Raw genomic sequence first — 17,302 nt, 5'->3', positions numbered from 1 at the left:
AGAACTGCATTTATATTCTAGTCATCTTGACTACCTACCCTGCAGATCATTGTTTTACAAACTGAATTACTATCAATACTTGATAGATATTTACAATCAACACAGCCCAAGTCTAAGGAAAGTAACGAGAAATTAACACCTTACTTATTTTTCAATGACATTAATACATAAAATGTGGGTTTCCATACACGTCCCTTAGGAGAAAAATGACAAGTTAATGATACGAATATTCAAAGTTTATCTACTCCCTCAAAACATGAAGCATTAGTTTCCTGTGTTAAGGAATATAAACACGTATGTTTTAACCCCAAATACCTAACAGTTGCACTAAGCAAGTTCCTCTTTTCACTGTCAGGTCCTGCCCTGCATTATTCTTGATCTGAACTATCAGCACATGTTTCAGAGCGAGCAGGGAAAAAAAAAAAACCCACAAGACAGTGAAGTCAGGGAGTGACAGGGAAAAATAATCACATCTCTCAGAGGAAAATGTAGCAGCCTTTCACTTTTTTGCAAAACTGACAAACAAAAATAGATGTAAACAAAAATTCTGTTTCTGTTATTCTGCTGAATGTGGAGTCTATTTTTGTATGAAAGTGTACTACAGTTCCTGAAATGTAAGGACAGATACTGAAAACAGAAATTCATAGAAATAAGGAAGTGCACACATTATCTCCCAAAGAATACATTATCTTAAAAAATATTTTGCCATCTCAGTTAAGTTGAATTTTAAAGACATGCAATATGACTTGAAGAAAATCATTGGGAAAACTCCAGTCTTGGTTGAAAGTATACTGTCATTCAAACTTTGTTTAAAAATAAGTTACACTGATAATTCTAAGAGCAGAAACCTGCCAAAAGCTCTTTAAAACCTGTACAGCATTTAGTTTTACCCACAACCTAGTGGTTTCAATGAGATAATGCTTCATCAAAATTTTCCACAATCTTTTCTGGCATCATCACTTATTTTATGCAAAACGCTTCCCTGGTCGAGTAATTTTTTTGTGACAATGTATGTATAATAAAAAGCACTACCACTGTACAAACAAATAAGCAATAGCCCATAAAAATATTTTAGCATTCCCTTTTTCATATTTCATTTAAAAAACAACAGCTAGTACCAACTAAATGGCTGAGTTTCAACTGCCTTACCTGAGGTATGTACCATATATGAAGAACAGTGACATCATTAATCCATTCAAAAGAAAAATCACAGCAACGTAAAAGGAAGCAGGGTCTCCCAACCCTAACAAACAAAACAGTTAACACGTTGTCAAATCGAGAAGAAAGACCATATTGCTTATAAACCACCATACAATCAGTATAATACAGCACGCAGCATAGTACCTTAACGTAACTACAGAAAGAGGCAACAGGAAAGAGTTAGTGTCACCAACATGACCGTGGAGATTCAATCGGGAGACTACACTTCGGAAAGAGAGAGGGGCGGACACAGCATTGGGGTAGTCAACAGAACAAGCCTAGAGAGCTGCATTAACTGTAAAGAAAAAGCCTGCAATGCACAGAAGGCATGAGCATCACTAAGAACATCCTCACAGACTACGTTTTGACTTCCCAGAGCTTTTTAGGACAGGTTTGTACTCCTTATACTCTCATATCTCATCTCTTGCAGGAGTAAATCCACCTTTCAACATACCACACACAATGTTCTTTGCTGTCTTTGTTTCATTAGAAGCCAAGAGATTTTCCAATAATGCAAGTCAATTTATTCATTCACAAAGACTTCTGTGTTCATACTTCTGTTGTTACTCTCTTTCCCATCATTTCTTTAAACCCTCCTGGCTCTAATCGTTTCAGCAGTACAGCACAAAAAGCCTTGTTCATTATAAGGAGGGTAGCAAACCTTCAGTTTTCTTCGCAGAAACGACTACTCACCATTGCTGAATACACAGCAAGACAGTTCTCTAAAGTAAGATAGGCTCACCAAATAAGGTAGTCTTGATAGTTGGTGGTTTTGTTGTTACAAAAAAGGGGAATGAAAAGTTATACATCTATTCCCTGTTTATTGCTTCTGACAAAATTAGAGAAAGTAAATCATTCAAGCTGCAAAAGTTCTTACAGCCTTTGTGCAAAGGAAAAATACTAACTTGTCACCACATTGGGATATTTTAAATGATAAAATGGAACAACTTCACAAGCTACCATCTAACTGACTGTAGAACACCTCAAAAGTGCTTCGTGGCAAGGTACTCTTATCACATAACACTTACCTGACAAGCCAATACTCTAAAATGGAAGGGAAGGAGAAGGAGGGGGAAAGAGGGGTGGTGGCATCCAAGCTTTGGTATCAAAATCAATGTATAAGATGGAAATTCTTATGCTGAATAGCAGGTCACAAGAGGAAGAGTATTCTCCCCAGCAGGATCACTACACAAGATTTCTCCAAAAGGGATCCTTGCCATCAACCTTCTTCCCCTTCCTCCCCACTCCTTGAGTTGTAGTTAGGGGAAGAAATAGAGAGGGGCAAGTTTTTAAATTTTAGGAACTTGGAATGTACTGGGGATTCTACAGAAGCTACAAAAATTTAATACATGTACAGTGGCCTCCAATTACATTTAGGACATCATATTCTTTATAGCAGTCCAACATTGTGAAGGCTCAGACTACAACTGCTAAGTTTTGAACTGCAGCATAAGAATCCAAATGAGGTAGGAGGAGCTATCTAATAAGCAAAGCCCATATTCTAACTCCTGGTGTTCTTAAAAGTATCCTTTTTTCATGCTTTGCACTCACGTTGTGAACCTGCCAAAAACACCGGCTTCGCCAAATGAAAGCATGTCAGTGATAAAGACACAGAGTATTTATTACTTCTGAAATACGTAAAGCCACAATTACATACTTACAGGAAGAAACTAGAATATAACAAAACTCACCCTCACAGCTTTCAACAGGACTAAGCCCTTTGCCTCTGTTTACAGTCCAACATGTCTTTGTCGGTACACCAAGGAAATCCATAAAGGCAGTATATATGCGGTACCAGCTGGCAAGGACCACCTAGGTGGAAAACAGGATTTGAAGTGTCTCAAAACGGACTTCGAGATTAACTCAATGACCAAGGTGAACTCCCATGACAAATGGCCCTCATCCAGGATCTTCTGTAAACTCAGAATTTAGCTCAACTACTTAGCATTTTTGACCACAATTTCCTAAAGGCATCCAACATAGACCAAGTGTTCATTAGTAGGCTAAAATTATGCCTGCTTTAGAACAGAAATAATTACATACATCAAACTGCAATATTTGAAAAAATTGTATATTTCAATATTGGCTGGAAAGTTCCCCATTTAACTATGTTTGTGTATCAGATATTAAAATCCAAAATTTTGTGGACAGAGGACAGTTAGCTAAATTAAATACATTAAAAAAATATTTTTTTCCACCTGGCAAGACTATTAATTGACCACGTCTTAGGGGTTTTTACTCAAACTTTGACAGGTTAAATTTAAGCATGCATTACAAAGGGCTTCCAGGTGCAATGTAAGACAGAATTTTCATTTTCCATCCAAAGGTCATAATGTTCTTATAACACCCACCAAATTAAATCTCAACACCTGTCACAAAGAAACACAGAAAAATGACGACTTATCTCACAGCCAAGTCAGGAGTTAACATTACCAAGCTATTCTGTCCAGATATAACTGACTTTATAGAGTTCATAAATTAGCAATGTGGCCACTCCAGTTGAGCTGCTTTGAAAGTTGTAACACAGGGGTTCTCAGACTGAAAATGTTTCAGCACTGCTGTCTCAGCCCTGTGTCACACAAAAAAAAGTGTACAAGAAGGATGATTCCCTGTTTTCTCTCCCCATAAAATTAATAAAATTCTTTATGTCACTTCTATCTTCAAGAAGAGCATGAAGGAAACATGGAATTACACTTTGATCTCTATTTCCAAAAAGTTGTAACACAGGGGTTCTCAGACTGAAAATGTTTCAGCACTGCTGTCTCAGCCCTGTGTCACACAAAAAAAAGTGTACAAGAAGGATGATTCCCTGTTTTCTCTCCCCATAAAATTAATAAAATTCTTTATGTCACTTCTATCTTCAAGAAGAGCATGAAGGAAACATGGAATTACACTTTGATCTCTATTTCCAAACGAGGACAAAAAAAAAAAAAAAAAAGTTATTGGAAGCAGTCAGCATGGATTTACAAAGAGGAAAACACATCTGCTGAACTTTTTTTCTGAGATGACTGTCTTGGTAAACGAGGGGACAGTTGTGGATGGTTTTTTTATCCAGTGGTAATTCTGTTCTACGTCTTCATTAAGAGTGACAGCATAAGAGAAGATCTTCAGCAAGTTTTTAAGTGATAGAAAATTGGAAGGAGTGGTTGATGCTTCTGTTGCCATTCAGAGGGACCTCAACAGACTAGGGAAATGGGCTAACAGGAATTCCATAAAAGGGAAACGCAAAGTCCTGCATCAGGGAGGAACAACATCATGCACCAGTGCAGACTGGTGTTGAGTGGCTAGAAAGCAGCTTTACAGAAACAGACCTGTGAGCCCTGATGGACAAGTTGTACGTGAGCCAGCTATAAGCACTTGTTGCAAAGAAAGCCAGACATATCCTTGGCTGTATGACACTAGGACAAGAGAGGTGGTCCTTCCCCTCTGCTCAGCAGGGCTAAGACCATTATGTCCAGTGCTGAGTCCAGTTCTGGGCTGCCTAAGACAAGAACGACAAAAAAGATGACTCTGTATACTGGGTTTGCATGGCAAGGTTTTGGTAGCAGGGGGGGCTACAGCAGTGGCTTCTGTGAGAAGCTGCTGGAAATCACCCTGTGTCCAACAGAGCCAATGCCAGCCAGCTCCAAGACAGATCTGCCACTGGCCAAGGCCTAGCCCATCAGCAACAGTCATAATGCCTCTGTGGTAGCATGTTTGAGAAGGGGAAAAAAAATGAGAAGAGAAATTGCAGCAGAGAGATGTGAGAGAAACAACGCTGCAGACACCAAGGGCAGTGGAAAAGAAGAGAGAGGAGGTGCTCCAGGCCCCAGAGCAGAGATTCCTCGTCAGCCTGTGGTAAAGGCCATGATGAGAAGGCAGGCTGTGCCCCTGCAGCCATGGAGTGTAACAGGTGACCAGAGACCGCTTGCAGCCCAGGGAGGACCCCATGCTGGAGCAGGTGGATGTGCCCAAAGGAGGCTGTGACCCCGAAGGAGGGAGGGAGGAGGGAGAAGCCCAGGCTGGAGCAGGTTTGCTGGCAAGACTTGTGACCCCTCTACTCCTGAAGGACAGACTGCACCCTGTAGAAGGGACCCACACTGGAGCAGTTTGTGAAGAACTGTCTCCCATGAGGAGGACTCATGTCAGAGTAGCTTATTGAGAACTGTCGCCCATTGGAGGGACCCCACACTGGAGCAGAGGAAGAGTATAAGGACTCTTCCCCCTGAGGAGGAAGAAGCGGCAGAAACACATGAACTGACCAGTACCCCTCTTTCCCATCACCCAGTGCCGCTTGGGGGGAGGAGGGTAGAGAAATGGGGAGTGAGGTTGAGTGCGTAAGAAGGGAGGGGTGGGGAGAAGGTGTTTGTAAGATTTAACTTTAGTTCTCTTCTACTTGTGATTTGATTGGGAATAAATTAACTTAGTTTTCCCCAAGCCGAGTCTGGTTTGCCCGTGTCAGTAACTGGTGAACAATCCCTCCCTGTCCTTGTCCCCAGCCACGAGCCTTTTGTTAGAGTTTTCTCTCCCCGGCCCAGCTGGGGAGGGCAGTAGCCAGGGTCAACCCACCACACTAACAGACTCTTTTAGTTGACAAGACAAGAGGTGATAAGCACAAATTGAAATACAGTTAATTCCACTCATACACAGGAAAAAAACTTTACTTTGAGGGTGGTCAAACACTGGAACAGGTTGCCTAGAGGTGGAGATACTAAAAATTAAACCGGAGATGGCCCTGAGCAACATGCTCTACTTCACCCTGCTTTGAGCAGTGTTAAGACTAGATGATCTTCAGACATCCCTTCCAACCTCAACTGTTCTGCAATTCTGTAATTCACTAACTTTTAATACCAGGGCTCCAATCATCATGGCTGATTTCATCTGTGGCCTTTACACTCTCACAATATAAATATTAAGTATTTAAAATACAACTACATCTTTCTGTACCAAAAATCCCTGCCTCAATATCCTGTCCTGCCAAGTACACTATCCTGAATTCCCAGAGGCTTTCTGAACATCTGTGCCTTGGCACCCCTGACTGTGCAAGTGCACACACATGAACCAGATACTTGCCCCATCTCCAGATAGGCAACAACAGGCCTGGGGAACCAAATCCATCTTATCACCTGCATGTGGCTTGTACACTGCCAAAAGAATGCATGTAGCAGCTTAGAGACATCTGTCTGACTTGTTTGCATCACCAGCCCTGAAGCTGACATTACCCTAAGCACATCAAACATTCTTGCTGAACCAATGTTGTACAAAACAAAAAATGTTATTTATCAACTTAAAAAGGTTAAGTCACAAGTGCTTGTGTCTGCTGCAGATGTTACCACACATGACTACTCCCTAAAAAGGTATCAAGTTAGGTACTTCATTCAAAACACAGAAACACTGTTTGCCAAAAAGCTGCTTTACATGAAACAGTTAACCTGGGCATAAAAATTGAAGTCAGTCAGTAGCACAAAACTGCTAGGTCAATTAGAGCACAATGGCATCTCTGGAATTTCTACTGTCCACAATCAGATCACAGAATCACAGAATGGTTTGGGTTGGAAGGGACCTTAAAGACCATCTAGTTCCAACCCCCCTGCCATGGGCAGGGACACCTTCCACTAGACCAGGTTGCTCCAAGCCTCATCCAGCCTGGCCTTGAAGACATCCAGGGATGGGGCATCCACAGCTTCTCTGGGCAACCTGTCCCAGTGCCTCACCCCCCTCTCTGGGAAGAATTTCTTCCTGACATCTAATCTAAACCTCCCCGCTTTCAATTTGTACCCGTTCCCCCTTGTCCTGTCACTACAGGTCCTTGTAAAAAGTCCTCTCCCAGCACCCTTGTAGGCCCCCTTCAGGTACTGGAAGGCTGCAATGAGTTCTCCCCCAAGCCTTCTCTTCTCCAGGCTGAACAAGCCCAATTCTTGCAGCCTTTCATCATAGGAGAGGTGCTCCAGCCCTCTGATCATCTTTGTGGCCTCCTCTGGACTCGCTCCAAGTGGTCAATATCCTTCTGATATTGAGGGCTCCACAGCTGGATGCAGCACTCCAGGTGGGGTCTCACCAGAGCAGAGCAGAGGGGGAGAATCCCCTCCCTCGACCTGCTGGCCACACTTCTCCTGATACAGCCCAGGATACGGTTGGCTTTCTGGGCTGCAAATGCAAAACTTGGAACACAAAAGACTTGCACTCAGGCTCAGGAGAGCTCTGTGGGCTGGGTCAGTCCTTTGCTGTCAAAGAACATGCAGAAAAGTGAATCCCTTGTATTAGCTGCCTTTGAGTAAGCACTTCAATGCCAGCTACTCACTACCACCTCAAATTTTCATCATCACTGCCACACACACAAACTTCAACTGTTCTGTAACGATGAACTGCCAGTGAGTATTATCTCCCCAGCACAGAAATTAACACATTATGTCTCTGCATTTTGCATCAGGGCTCACAGACGAAAACACCACAACTACTGGAACAACCTGACTATGCAGCAAATACCTGGAAAATCAAGACTTTATTGGGACTATAATACTGTACACCTACAAAGACTGACTTTTTGCTTTTGACAGATTTTTTTTTACTGCTTATATTTATAATTTATACAGATGATATAGCAATTACTATGGACTCAGTTTACCTTTTTTCCCCTTCTTTTGAAGTTTTCATGGCTAGCACTGGCTGCACATGCAGATGAAAGAAACAGTATACTTCTCTTAATGGGTTTAACATCCTGCTTACTAACTGGATTTCAAGGCTATTTTTGAGGCAATTAATTTTGAAATCCACTAAACAAACAAAAATTTTATTAAAATTCAGCATTACTGCTACTACTGGGCTGAAAGAGCTCTAAAGATCCTACAATATCAAACAGGAAATGAAACACTTTCAGAAAATGTGACTGGATACAAGTATCAGAAGGAAAAATTTCACTGCCAACAAATTCACAAGCATCTTCCCACCGCTCAGCCCCATTGTAATCATAAGTAAAATGAGGTAAATTTGAAGAACATACTTCAAATGTCAAGTTGCACCTATTGCCAATTTTACAGATGTAGTTAAACAAGAGTATTCAAGCACTACACTTAAAAAAAACCCACCACTATTTACAGGAAGGCTAGACATCAAGCAGGAAATGACTGAAAGGAGCAGAGGAGACCATTTGTCTGCTTTGCATACCCACACATGCACAGAAAAGATGAATGAATTCATACCTTATCTACAAGTTCTATGAACCAGGAAGATCCTAGAAAACTGAATGAACAGACAAGCCTCCACACTTTGCACAGTAATCTACCTAGCATTCTTAGAGAACGTCAACCACTGTATGTGACTGCTCTTGCTTTGATTCCATCATCCAGTTATCAGTATCACCATGAAAGTACATGGTGACTAAGTACATACTCTAAGAGTAAGTTCATTTGACCAGTCACCTTTGATTTTTGCAAGTCGGACTATCGCTGAAGTCAATAAATCTTTCTCAGCTAAAGAAAACAATGTTATAGTATTCAAATAAAGCACATGCTCCTAATGTTGCATTTCAAAAACTGAAATGCAATCTCTTTGGAGTTAAAACCAAAACAAAACCACCAAAATACGCCCAAAAAACCCCAAACCAGCGAAAGGGTGACAAAAAGCACTCATCCATAACATTTAGTTTTTCCAGAGCAAGAAATAAAGAAGCAAAAGAAAACACTACATGCAGGTTGTATAAACACATGCATTCCAAGAACTCTTACACATACAGTTCCTGAAAGCAGCTTTGCTCCAAAAGAGCAGGAGAATGAGTATAAAAGATAGTACCCGACCATTACAGTCATTATTAGCCCTTGGTTCTCCAAAAAAACAAGCTGTTGCTGACACATCGAGTCACAGGAACGTACGTTAACCAAAGGAGTTCTCCATTTACAAAATGTCTGTGGCAAAAACCTTAAGAGACAGAAACCCCATCATTTCTGTACATAAAGACATGGGGGTTTTAGTGAAAAAAATAAGAACCGGAACATAATCCAACCAGGTAACCTGTCTAACATCAAGTATGTACAAAACAGCAATCTTCTAGAGGGGAATTTCTTCTGCAACATGTAAGGAAACTATTACCATCCACGGATTTTAGGGCCTCAGTGAACTCTGATGCTTCATTAGGGCATTGTCCTACACAAAATGCAATCCAAAATAACCTCTCAGTACCAGTATCACTGCAGACAGTATTGTCACCTACTACTGGTACTTCATATGTCATATTTCCTGAAGTACACAATGTCAGCAACTTGCTTTCAGTGAAAAGAACAAAAGAAGACAAGTAGTATAGAACTGGATTGCAATTTCAGGGCAAGATCTAGAGAGCATTCACATTTGATGGGACATAGGTGAAGGCGGAGAATTGATCACAATGTATGATATGAAGTCATTTTGTCATTTTAAATCTGAACTGAAAAAATGCATTTAAGTAACATTTCTTACAAATGTGTAGTCAAATCTAAAGAAACCAAAGATTTATCAGAAGGTGTTATTTTTTAAAACATAGCTCACCTCTGGGTAAAGATTGAACCTCTGTAAGGTGTTAATCACTAACGGATATTCAGTCAGTTTGTCATTCATAATTGCCCATACTCCATTCCAAAACGACGGTGCCTCAATAATGATCTTGAAGTAGGAATAATAAAGACCCTACAGTAAGAGCAGAATCATTATTTACAATTAAAGAGGTCACTTCTGCTTCATGAACTGCCATGTACACGCTTTATTTTTAAATCAATTCATGTAATACAACAAATAGGACAAAACGATTCAAGATGACCATCCAGTTTTTCAAATCTCTGTGCCACTGAAACAAGCAATGTGGGTTCCTTTCCACCTTGTTCCACAGTACATCTGCAAATCTCTTTGTGCTGGTAACTATGCACTAGCACAGTATTTCACAACTCATAATAAAAGCAGCTAAAAGGTGTATATGTATACAAATGTTTATTAATTTAAAACCAAATTATTTTTTAAAAAAGCTGCATAACAAGACTAAAATTGAATGTATGCTACAAGGACCTTGTTGTTTTGCATTTTAGGTCCTCTAGAATCACATTTTTAAATTACATTTTAATTGCACAGTGAAGAGAGACATTCATAGCAATCAGCAGCAAGACAAAAAATGCTCTGCGTATAAAACTGTAATGCATGTTACTTGCAACATATCAATATATTTACTTATCCAGAAAGTATTAAGAAACTGGAAAGCCAACGTCACAAGATCACAGAAGTCTTCTAATCACTGAATATTGACTGAAATATAATCTAACCATTTCTGTGCGAAAAGCCATTTCTCTTTCCAGCGCTGAGAGGTGAGAAAAATGACGGTCATTTTCAAAAAGAGTTGTTATGTGACACCTGTTAAAAACAACAATAATTAAAACAGAGTACAATTTTAGAACCTGTAGTGACTCATATATACCAAGGAACAGCTGTCAAAACATTCAGTAAAGACCCAAAGTTTACTTACAAACTGCTATTTTAATTTACTCATATACTAACATTCTCCTCTATGCCAACTATTTTAAATAGAAAAAATGTGAATACATTGAGCATTTATTAGATTGCATTACAGCATTAGTTATAATACTCTAATGCATTTTAACAAGCGCAGACACTTAAGGATCGAAAGTTTAATGATAGTAAAACTATTGACTACATATTAGGAGACAAAATTCAGCTATCTGACAAATGAAAAGAATCACAGATCAAAAACTCGTGAAAATAACAGTGCATATACGAGTAGTGTACGTTTTTTCAATTAAAATCTTGCCTGCTTTGTATTTTAATGCAGTTATCTGCCATGATACATAGATACACTTACCATAAAGGTATATTTAAATAAAGATGACTACGGGGCAGGGGGAGGACAGGAAAAATGCAAAAACCTTTTGAGGCAAAACTTAAATTTCCAAGAGTAGCTTCATCTCCAGAAAGGATGGGGAGGGGGAAACCATCAACCATAGAGCAGTGCACATGACCGTTTTTTAATAGGAATTTGCAAGAAAAACTACTGAAAATCCATAGTTCTTTTCTAGCTCGGAAACAAAAACAGAGTGGCAGAAACTCTTACTTCTTATCTCTGCAAAAGCAGTTGGCTAAAATCACTACAGAAGCCATTCTATTTCAAGTCTATACTACAAAAAGGAAGGGTAAGGATTAGGATGGAACCCGAAACACAAGGATTATATTGACAAAGAGTAGTTGAAAGGTCATTATTCTGTACACAAAGAAAACACTGGCCAGACTTCCCTGAAGAGGTTAGACAAAAAGTGGTGTAAAACTAAGAAATTTAAGCAGAATCTAAATAAGCAGAACATAGGACAAAATTGGAAGGATTTACCTGGACTTTCAAAACCCACTGAGGGTAAAAAGGTGTCTTAGTGGAAATGTACCTGAGTTTGTACAGCTAAGTGACAATTTTCCACCTGGAAAGCAGGCTTCACTTTTCACTGAACAGGCTTAAAAAACCTTTCATGTCAGCTTCACAAGAACAGAAATATTCATCTTAGAGACAAATTTTGGTTTGGAGGGGAAAGAGCTAAACATAAATTATCCCAGTAGCTTGTCTAAATATAAATCAAAATGGTATTTTTATTATCTTAAAATATCATATTACTCTCAAGTAATAAATTTAACCTTACCAATGTAAGACTCCTGAAAAAGCAGCTGTAAAGGAAACAAAAAAGTGTCAAGTTACTCAAATATTTAAATCACTGAACATGAAATCATGTCCTTCAAAGTAATTGCAGTACTACTTCAGAGGTGCACAGAAGGTGCTCAGCCTCCAGAGGAACAGAATAGGAACATCTGAATTTACTTTTATGGACAGCTCTTTGAAAAATCTGAAATTATACTGACAGCATTCAGCAGTGAGCAATGTTTCCACCCATATCCCACACCACCAAAGTTGATCCATCAGAATCTAATGCACCCATTTCAGCTATCAACAACAAAACTGAATTAGAAGCATTTTTTTTAATAAGCATAAATATTTTTAACATTTTAAGATACCTACTGTGACTGTTTGCTGAACTCCTGCTAGGACTTTGGCTAACACACAGCTCATACTAAGGTGTACTTGGAGCAGCCCGAGGTATACCAGGAGCACCACTGTGAGGTCAAACCAAGAGCAACACATAGGGCAGGACTCAGTGGCCAGAAAGGGCTAAAGGTCACTATGCAGCCATCATCACCTGCAGCTTGCTGTCTCCTACAGCCATAATCCTCACATACTGATTGTCTGGCAGTTTCTTCAGAATCTGCCGACTCCTGGAAATGGTACAGACCAAACTTCAAGCTGGAACGTATAAATACAACAGCTTTCCCAAAAAAAGTTTTTAAAGCTGATCCAGTAGTAGCAGCTGGACTGCTGAGGCTTTGCGTGCTTCCCCATGTGATACAGAGAACCACCAGCACCATGACAGAAGAGGAAAGATGACCACCCCCGCCATCGGCTAGACAACTATTTTGCCCACAGGTACATAAGTTAGGAGTTACAAGTTAGAAGTTGTGAATTACAGGTGAGTTAGAAACCTCATGCCTTAAGTGATGAATTAGTGAATTCCCATCTTAGACTAGTCTGTACAAAGTGCACTGAGCCCTTGTTTGTTTTCTTTCCTAGTGGGCTCATAAAATAAAGTTTAATTTACAGAATACATTGTCCTGTAAATTTGAGCGATCCAGACAGACATAGACATCCAATACAAATCTAAATGAGACTATAATTGCTAAGAAAGTTTGACTCTCATTGTACTAACATTCCATTTGTCCAGAGACTACCTGCACTGTTGTCATGTAGATAAAGTACAAGGGAGGTAATAAGACGGACACAAGAAAAAGACAAAGCATGACAAAGTGGTAGGTAAACAATCTAGGTCTCTGACTTCTTGGACGACAAGATCCACAGACAGCAGAAGCCACTCCACTTTGCTCGGCCAGCATTCACAACATATCCAGAGCTCACCATGGAAGCAAAGCCAGCATGAGTGAGGGACAAAGGGTAGGCATTTAGAGCAATGACAACGTTGCTCCTTCTAGACTGAAGGCCTCTTGGTTGCCCTCCAGGCACACAGTGGCTCTCTGCCATAAAGGTACAGTCGACTGGTTGCCTTCAATCCAAGAAAATCTTTATGGCTAATGCCGAGCCCTCTTGTTCACACAGGCTATATGGAGCAGAGAGAAAGCGGAGCGGACAACCACCCTCCCTGCTTACACCCAGCTGGAGCCAGAAAGGTGCTGAGCAATGCGCCCCTCTCCAGGGTGCTGATCTGCGCACACCTCTGCGGCTTACAGGACGCCGGGCACAGCCCCCACCTCTATCACGACATGGAATGGGTCAGGTCGCTTGCACACAGGTAAAACACACATCAAATGTCTGCACACTGATGCAGAGTATTGCCAGCGAGTTAGGGAATGCGGATGTGTTCAGACTGCATGTTACCTGCATATGGTAGTCAGTTTCTGAAAAGCAACAGGAACAAGAAACACCTTTGCAAAAACGCTAAATTTACACTGGAAGAGGAGTGGACTGAATGTGCACATGTATGTATTCCCAAACCACATGTTCCTCCAACACAGAGCCTGGAAGTGCTGCTGCTGGCAGTACTTGTTACTACTGCCATCACCACCAATAACTCTGCACAGTAGCTGAGGTTGTACAATGCCATGCTGAAACTTCCCTAAAAGTTTTTCAGCTCTGCTTCAGTAACTGAAGTAGTTTTCTCAAAAAGAAGCCTGGATTTCACTTAGAAAATAAATACCACAAGCTTCCATCTAAAACTTTACATTTTTATATATACTTTCTATCTAAAAAGTTAACCGAAGGATTGCTCAGTGAAATTTAATGTCTTAGGAAAATTTCAGGAGCCACAAGGTTTTTTTGGTTTGGTGTTTTGGGTTTGCCCTTTTTTTTTTTTTTTAATACTACAGATATTTATGATAGTTCTCATGGAGAGCTGCAAATTCCTTTTTCGGAAAAGCAGGTATGGATATGATACAGAATTCCAGGTAAGCACATCAGCTATATCAGCAACACAGCAAACCATATTCCATAAACAAACACATTTTGCAGTAACTGTAGGAAAGAAACAGAGCAGTCCATACCCTTCTCAGTTATTATTTAGTGAGTCTCACATTTGTACATGGCATTACTTCATTTCCCAGTAACAATTCTAAGATTCCCAATAAGACTAGATGCTGAAATACATTTACACACACTCCAAGTATAAAAAAATAAATTGTAAGATGTATATACTTGTCTAACATGTAATCCAATAAAGTCAGAATAAATGCACAACACCTACTAGTATTGTTTATGATCTCAAACTCATGTGGTTCCAAATAAGCCAAATGTAGTATTTTATTGTTGCAAATAAATGATCTATTAATATGGAAATTACATTTCAGATTCAAACATGCCACTTATTTCATAGAGGAAACAATATATCTGATTCTTCCCTTCAGCATACATTTTGAAGTTGATGCAAAGTCTAAATATATTCCCAGTAATTTTGGAGAATTTAATGTACATTTTTATAAAATTTCCCAATATTACTCTAAGTGTAAAACCTTTTATAACCACACAGCAATTCATGTAATTACTCACATTTCAAGAGACAACGCACTTAATTCATAGACTTACATTACCAGTCCAAATCGACATTTTTCAGACTGCATCCAGACTTACATTAAGCTTGTTTCTGATGGAAAACATGCAGATCAGCTCTCCTAAATTACCATCCTTTGATCCCATTAATATCCTTTCTGGGGAGGAAATGAAGGAGAGGACAGGAGAGCAATACTAGAGTCCTAATGCTACAAACACTTGTAAAGCTACTATGTATTTGAACTTGCAGATGCCATTTTCTCACCCAACCTAAAAATCCCTAAAAGCAAAGCATATGATCAGATTTTTGCAGACTAGGGCTATTATGTAAAATCTGATAGTTTATTCTTCAGATTTCCTATTTTTGCCCGTGTTCTGTTCTAAGAAAAGCAATGTAAGTGGCATATAAAAAGCATTCTAATTCTGGAAATTAAATATGGAAGAATAAAGCCATAATACACAGAACTCCTTTACCGAGAGAACAACAAACGCTGAGATACTGTAATGCAACAGGATGTGAAACGTACTAGACACCAATTAATGCTTTGCAAGCATCCCCAAAGTGACTAGGTAGGAATACAGCAGAACTGGGAGCAATGAGTAATGTGCAAGCATTGACTACTTGCGCAGCTTAGTCAAGATGTTTCATTGTGAACTTCTGTGCAATCTAGAAAGAATGTCTTCAAGAATAAGGCCCCAATTCAATGGTCATTAAAAAAAAAATACCATAATAGGGCAAAGTGCTGTATAAGAATGTCCTTGAACATCTGACAACTCTGTTGTAGCATGTAAATTGGAGAGAATTCTTAAGAGAAAAGAATCCACCCCCTTTAACAAAACTATCTCCAACTGTGGGAGCCTCTATCTTTAAAATCTGAACCTTAGAGCTTAAGCAACTAAAACTAACCGAAACCCACTATTTGCATGTGCATTCTGAATGCTATTACATACTTTGCTGTTAAGGGTTTACTCCTATTAAAAATGTAAGTGGGTCCTTGACGTATTTACTTGGCTATCTGGGTTTCACAGCCCAATTCAAACTCCAGGAATTATAAAGCTCTCTACCTAATCTGTTCTCAAATTTCAATCAAAGGAAAGCATTTTTTTTCAATTTTCACCATCATTTTAACATTTCTATGTCATTTAAGTAACTACTAGTCTAGAAAAGGCTGAATAAACAAAGGCAAGCAAAGCAATTCAGGAACAGTTTATTCATCGGTTAGTCTGTAAGCTAAGGGTTGTTTCCCTGCTACTATTTTGCCATGTAATTCATCAAACTGAAGAAACTCCCTTTGGCAACAAGGAATACAGGTGGCGGTGTACCAGCATCTTTGGAACACCCTGACAGGCTTTTAATACAATACCTTTAAGAGTGTATCTAAAGGCAAGTCTGACAAATATGCTATTATTTAACATTTGTTAACTTTACGAATGCATTTCTTATTTAGTTGTGCGAATACTGTAGGTGCTTTTTCCAAGACTTTGGACATTACACAATTCATTATTTAGTCCAAAATACTGCCAAAGATCGTAACATCTGAATTTAAATCCTCCTGCAGTTGCATGTTCTTTCACCCATAATCCTTCCAAAACAAGCTGTTTTGATATCATTACTTAATTAATTGCCTTTTTTTTTTTCCCCTAGAAATTAATGATGGGATAGGAGAGATCCATAAATATCTGGACAATTACTTGCTCACAGTTGTTCTGATACCACATGAACTGATACAATAACAGCTTTACAAAGGTTACCAGGTAGGAAGTTACTTCCTGACCCTTTTCGACATACGCTATGCTTTTTCTGGCTTTCCAAGTTATATTTCCAAATATATTCTGATACAGTTTACAGTTCCAGAGGAAAAAGAGGTTAAAAGAATAATGTTTTCCCCCCAATGTACTGCTTCTACTCACCCAGAAGGAAAGTGAGCCATATCTTGCTATCAGCCTTTACAACGAAGGCCCTTCTGTCGTCAACAAACACTGTCAAAAGAACACAAGTATTTTAAGCATCAATTAAAAACAGCCTCTTTAAAAAGAAATCTGTTCGAACTCTGCAGCATTAGTTTCCTGTAAAAATCCTGACTTCAAAACTGCTGAAAGGAATTTCATACAGCGAGTTGGTAACTACACATTAGTGTAGTCACAGACGGACTATTAAGGCGACTGCACAGATCAGGTTTTAATTCGTGACGTTACTTTTACACCATGACTTGTCAGAAGAGGATTTGTGCATAGACATGTTATTGACAGATTTGCTCAAAAAGAAAGACTTTGAAACAATAAGCAATCCTCCATCCTTCCAACAAGGGGTTACCAAAAAAGAAGCTGGTCATACCAACACTGCGCAGATCTAGCCACCACGATTAGAGGGACTGTTTTAACAAAAGTTAGTTACGCACCGTCCCGCTTCTCCCCCAAAGGATGCTAAACGTGTAAAAAGCCTCTTTTCCTCCCCCTCGCCTCCAACTCTCGCCGGCAGCGGCGTGGGTCCTCCCAGTCGGGGTTTTT

General features: G+C 39.5%; 1 protein-coding gene across 1 annotated transcript in view; it reads right to left on the bottom strand.

Moving 5' to 3' along the window:
• LOC104509664 (probable C-mannosyltransferase DPY19L1) overlaps positions 1-16,774 on the bottom strand; it is a gene marked incomplete at its 5' end in the record, with an annotated part of 46,413 nt that extends 29,639 nt beyond the window's left edge. Inside the window, 6 exons of the mRNA XM_010151687.1 lie at positions 1,150-1,243; positions 2,892-3,012; positions 9,697-9,834; positions 10,458-10,545; positions 11,832-11,856; positions 16,706-16,774. Of these exons, the coding sequence (XP_010149989.1) occupies positions 1,150-1,243; positions 2,892-3,012; positions 9,697-9,834; positions 10,458-10,545; positions 11,832-11,856; positions 16,706-16,774 (535 nt within the window). The remainder of the gene's footprint in view (positions 1-1,149; positions 1,244-2,891; positions 3,013-9,696; positions 9,835-10,457; positions 10,546-11,831; positions 11,857-16,705) is intronic.
• Positions 16,775-17,302: the final 528 nt, after the last annotated feature.

This window comes from Eurypyga helias, unplaced genomic scaffold, assembly GCF_000690775.1.
Source record: "Eurypyga helias isolate BGI_N326 unplaced genomic scaffold, ASM69077v1 scaffold765, whole genome shotgun sequence".
Classification (NCBI taxonomy): Eukaryota; Metazoa; Chordata; class Aves; order Eurypygiformes; family Eurypygidae; genus Eurypyga; species Eurypyga helias.
This window is presented reverse-complemented; position numbering and strand designations above follow the sequence as displayed.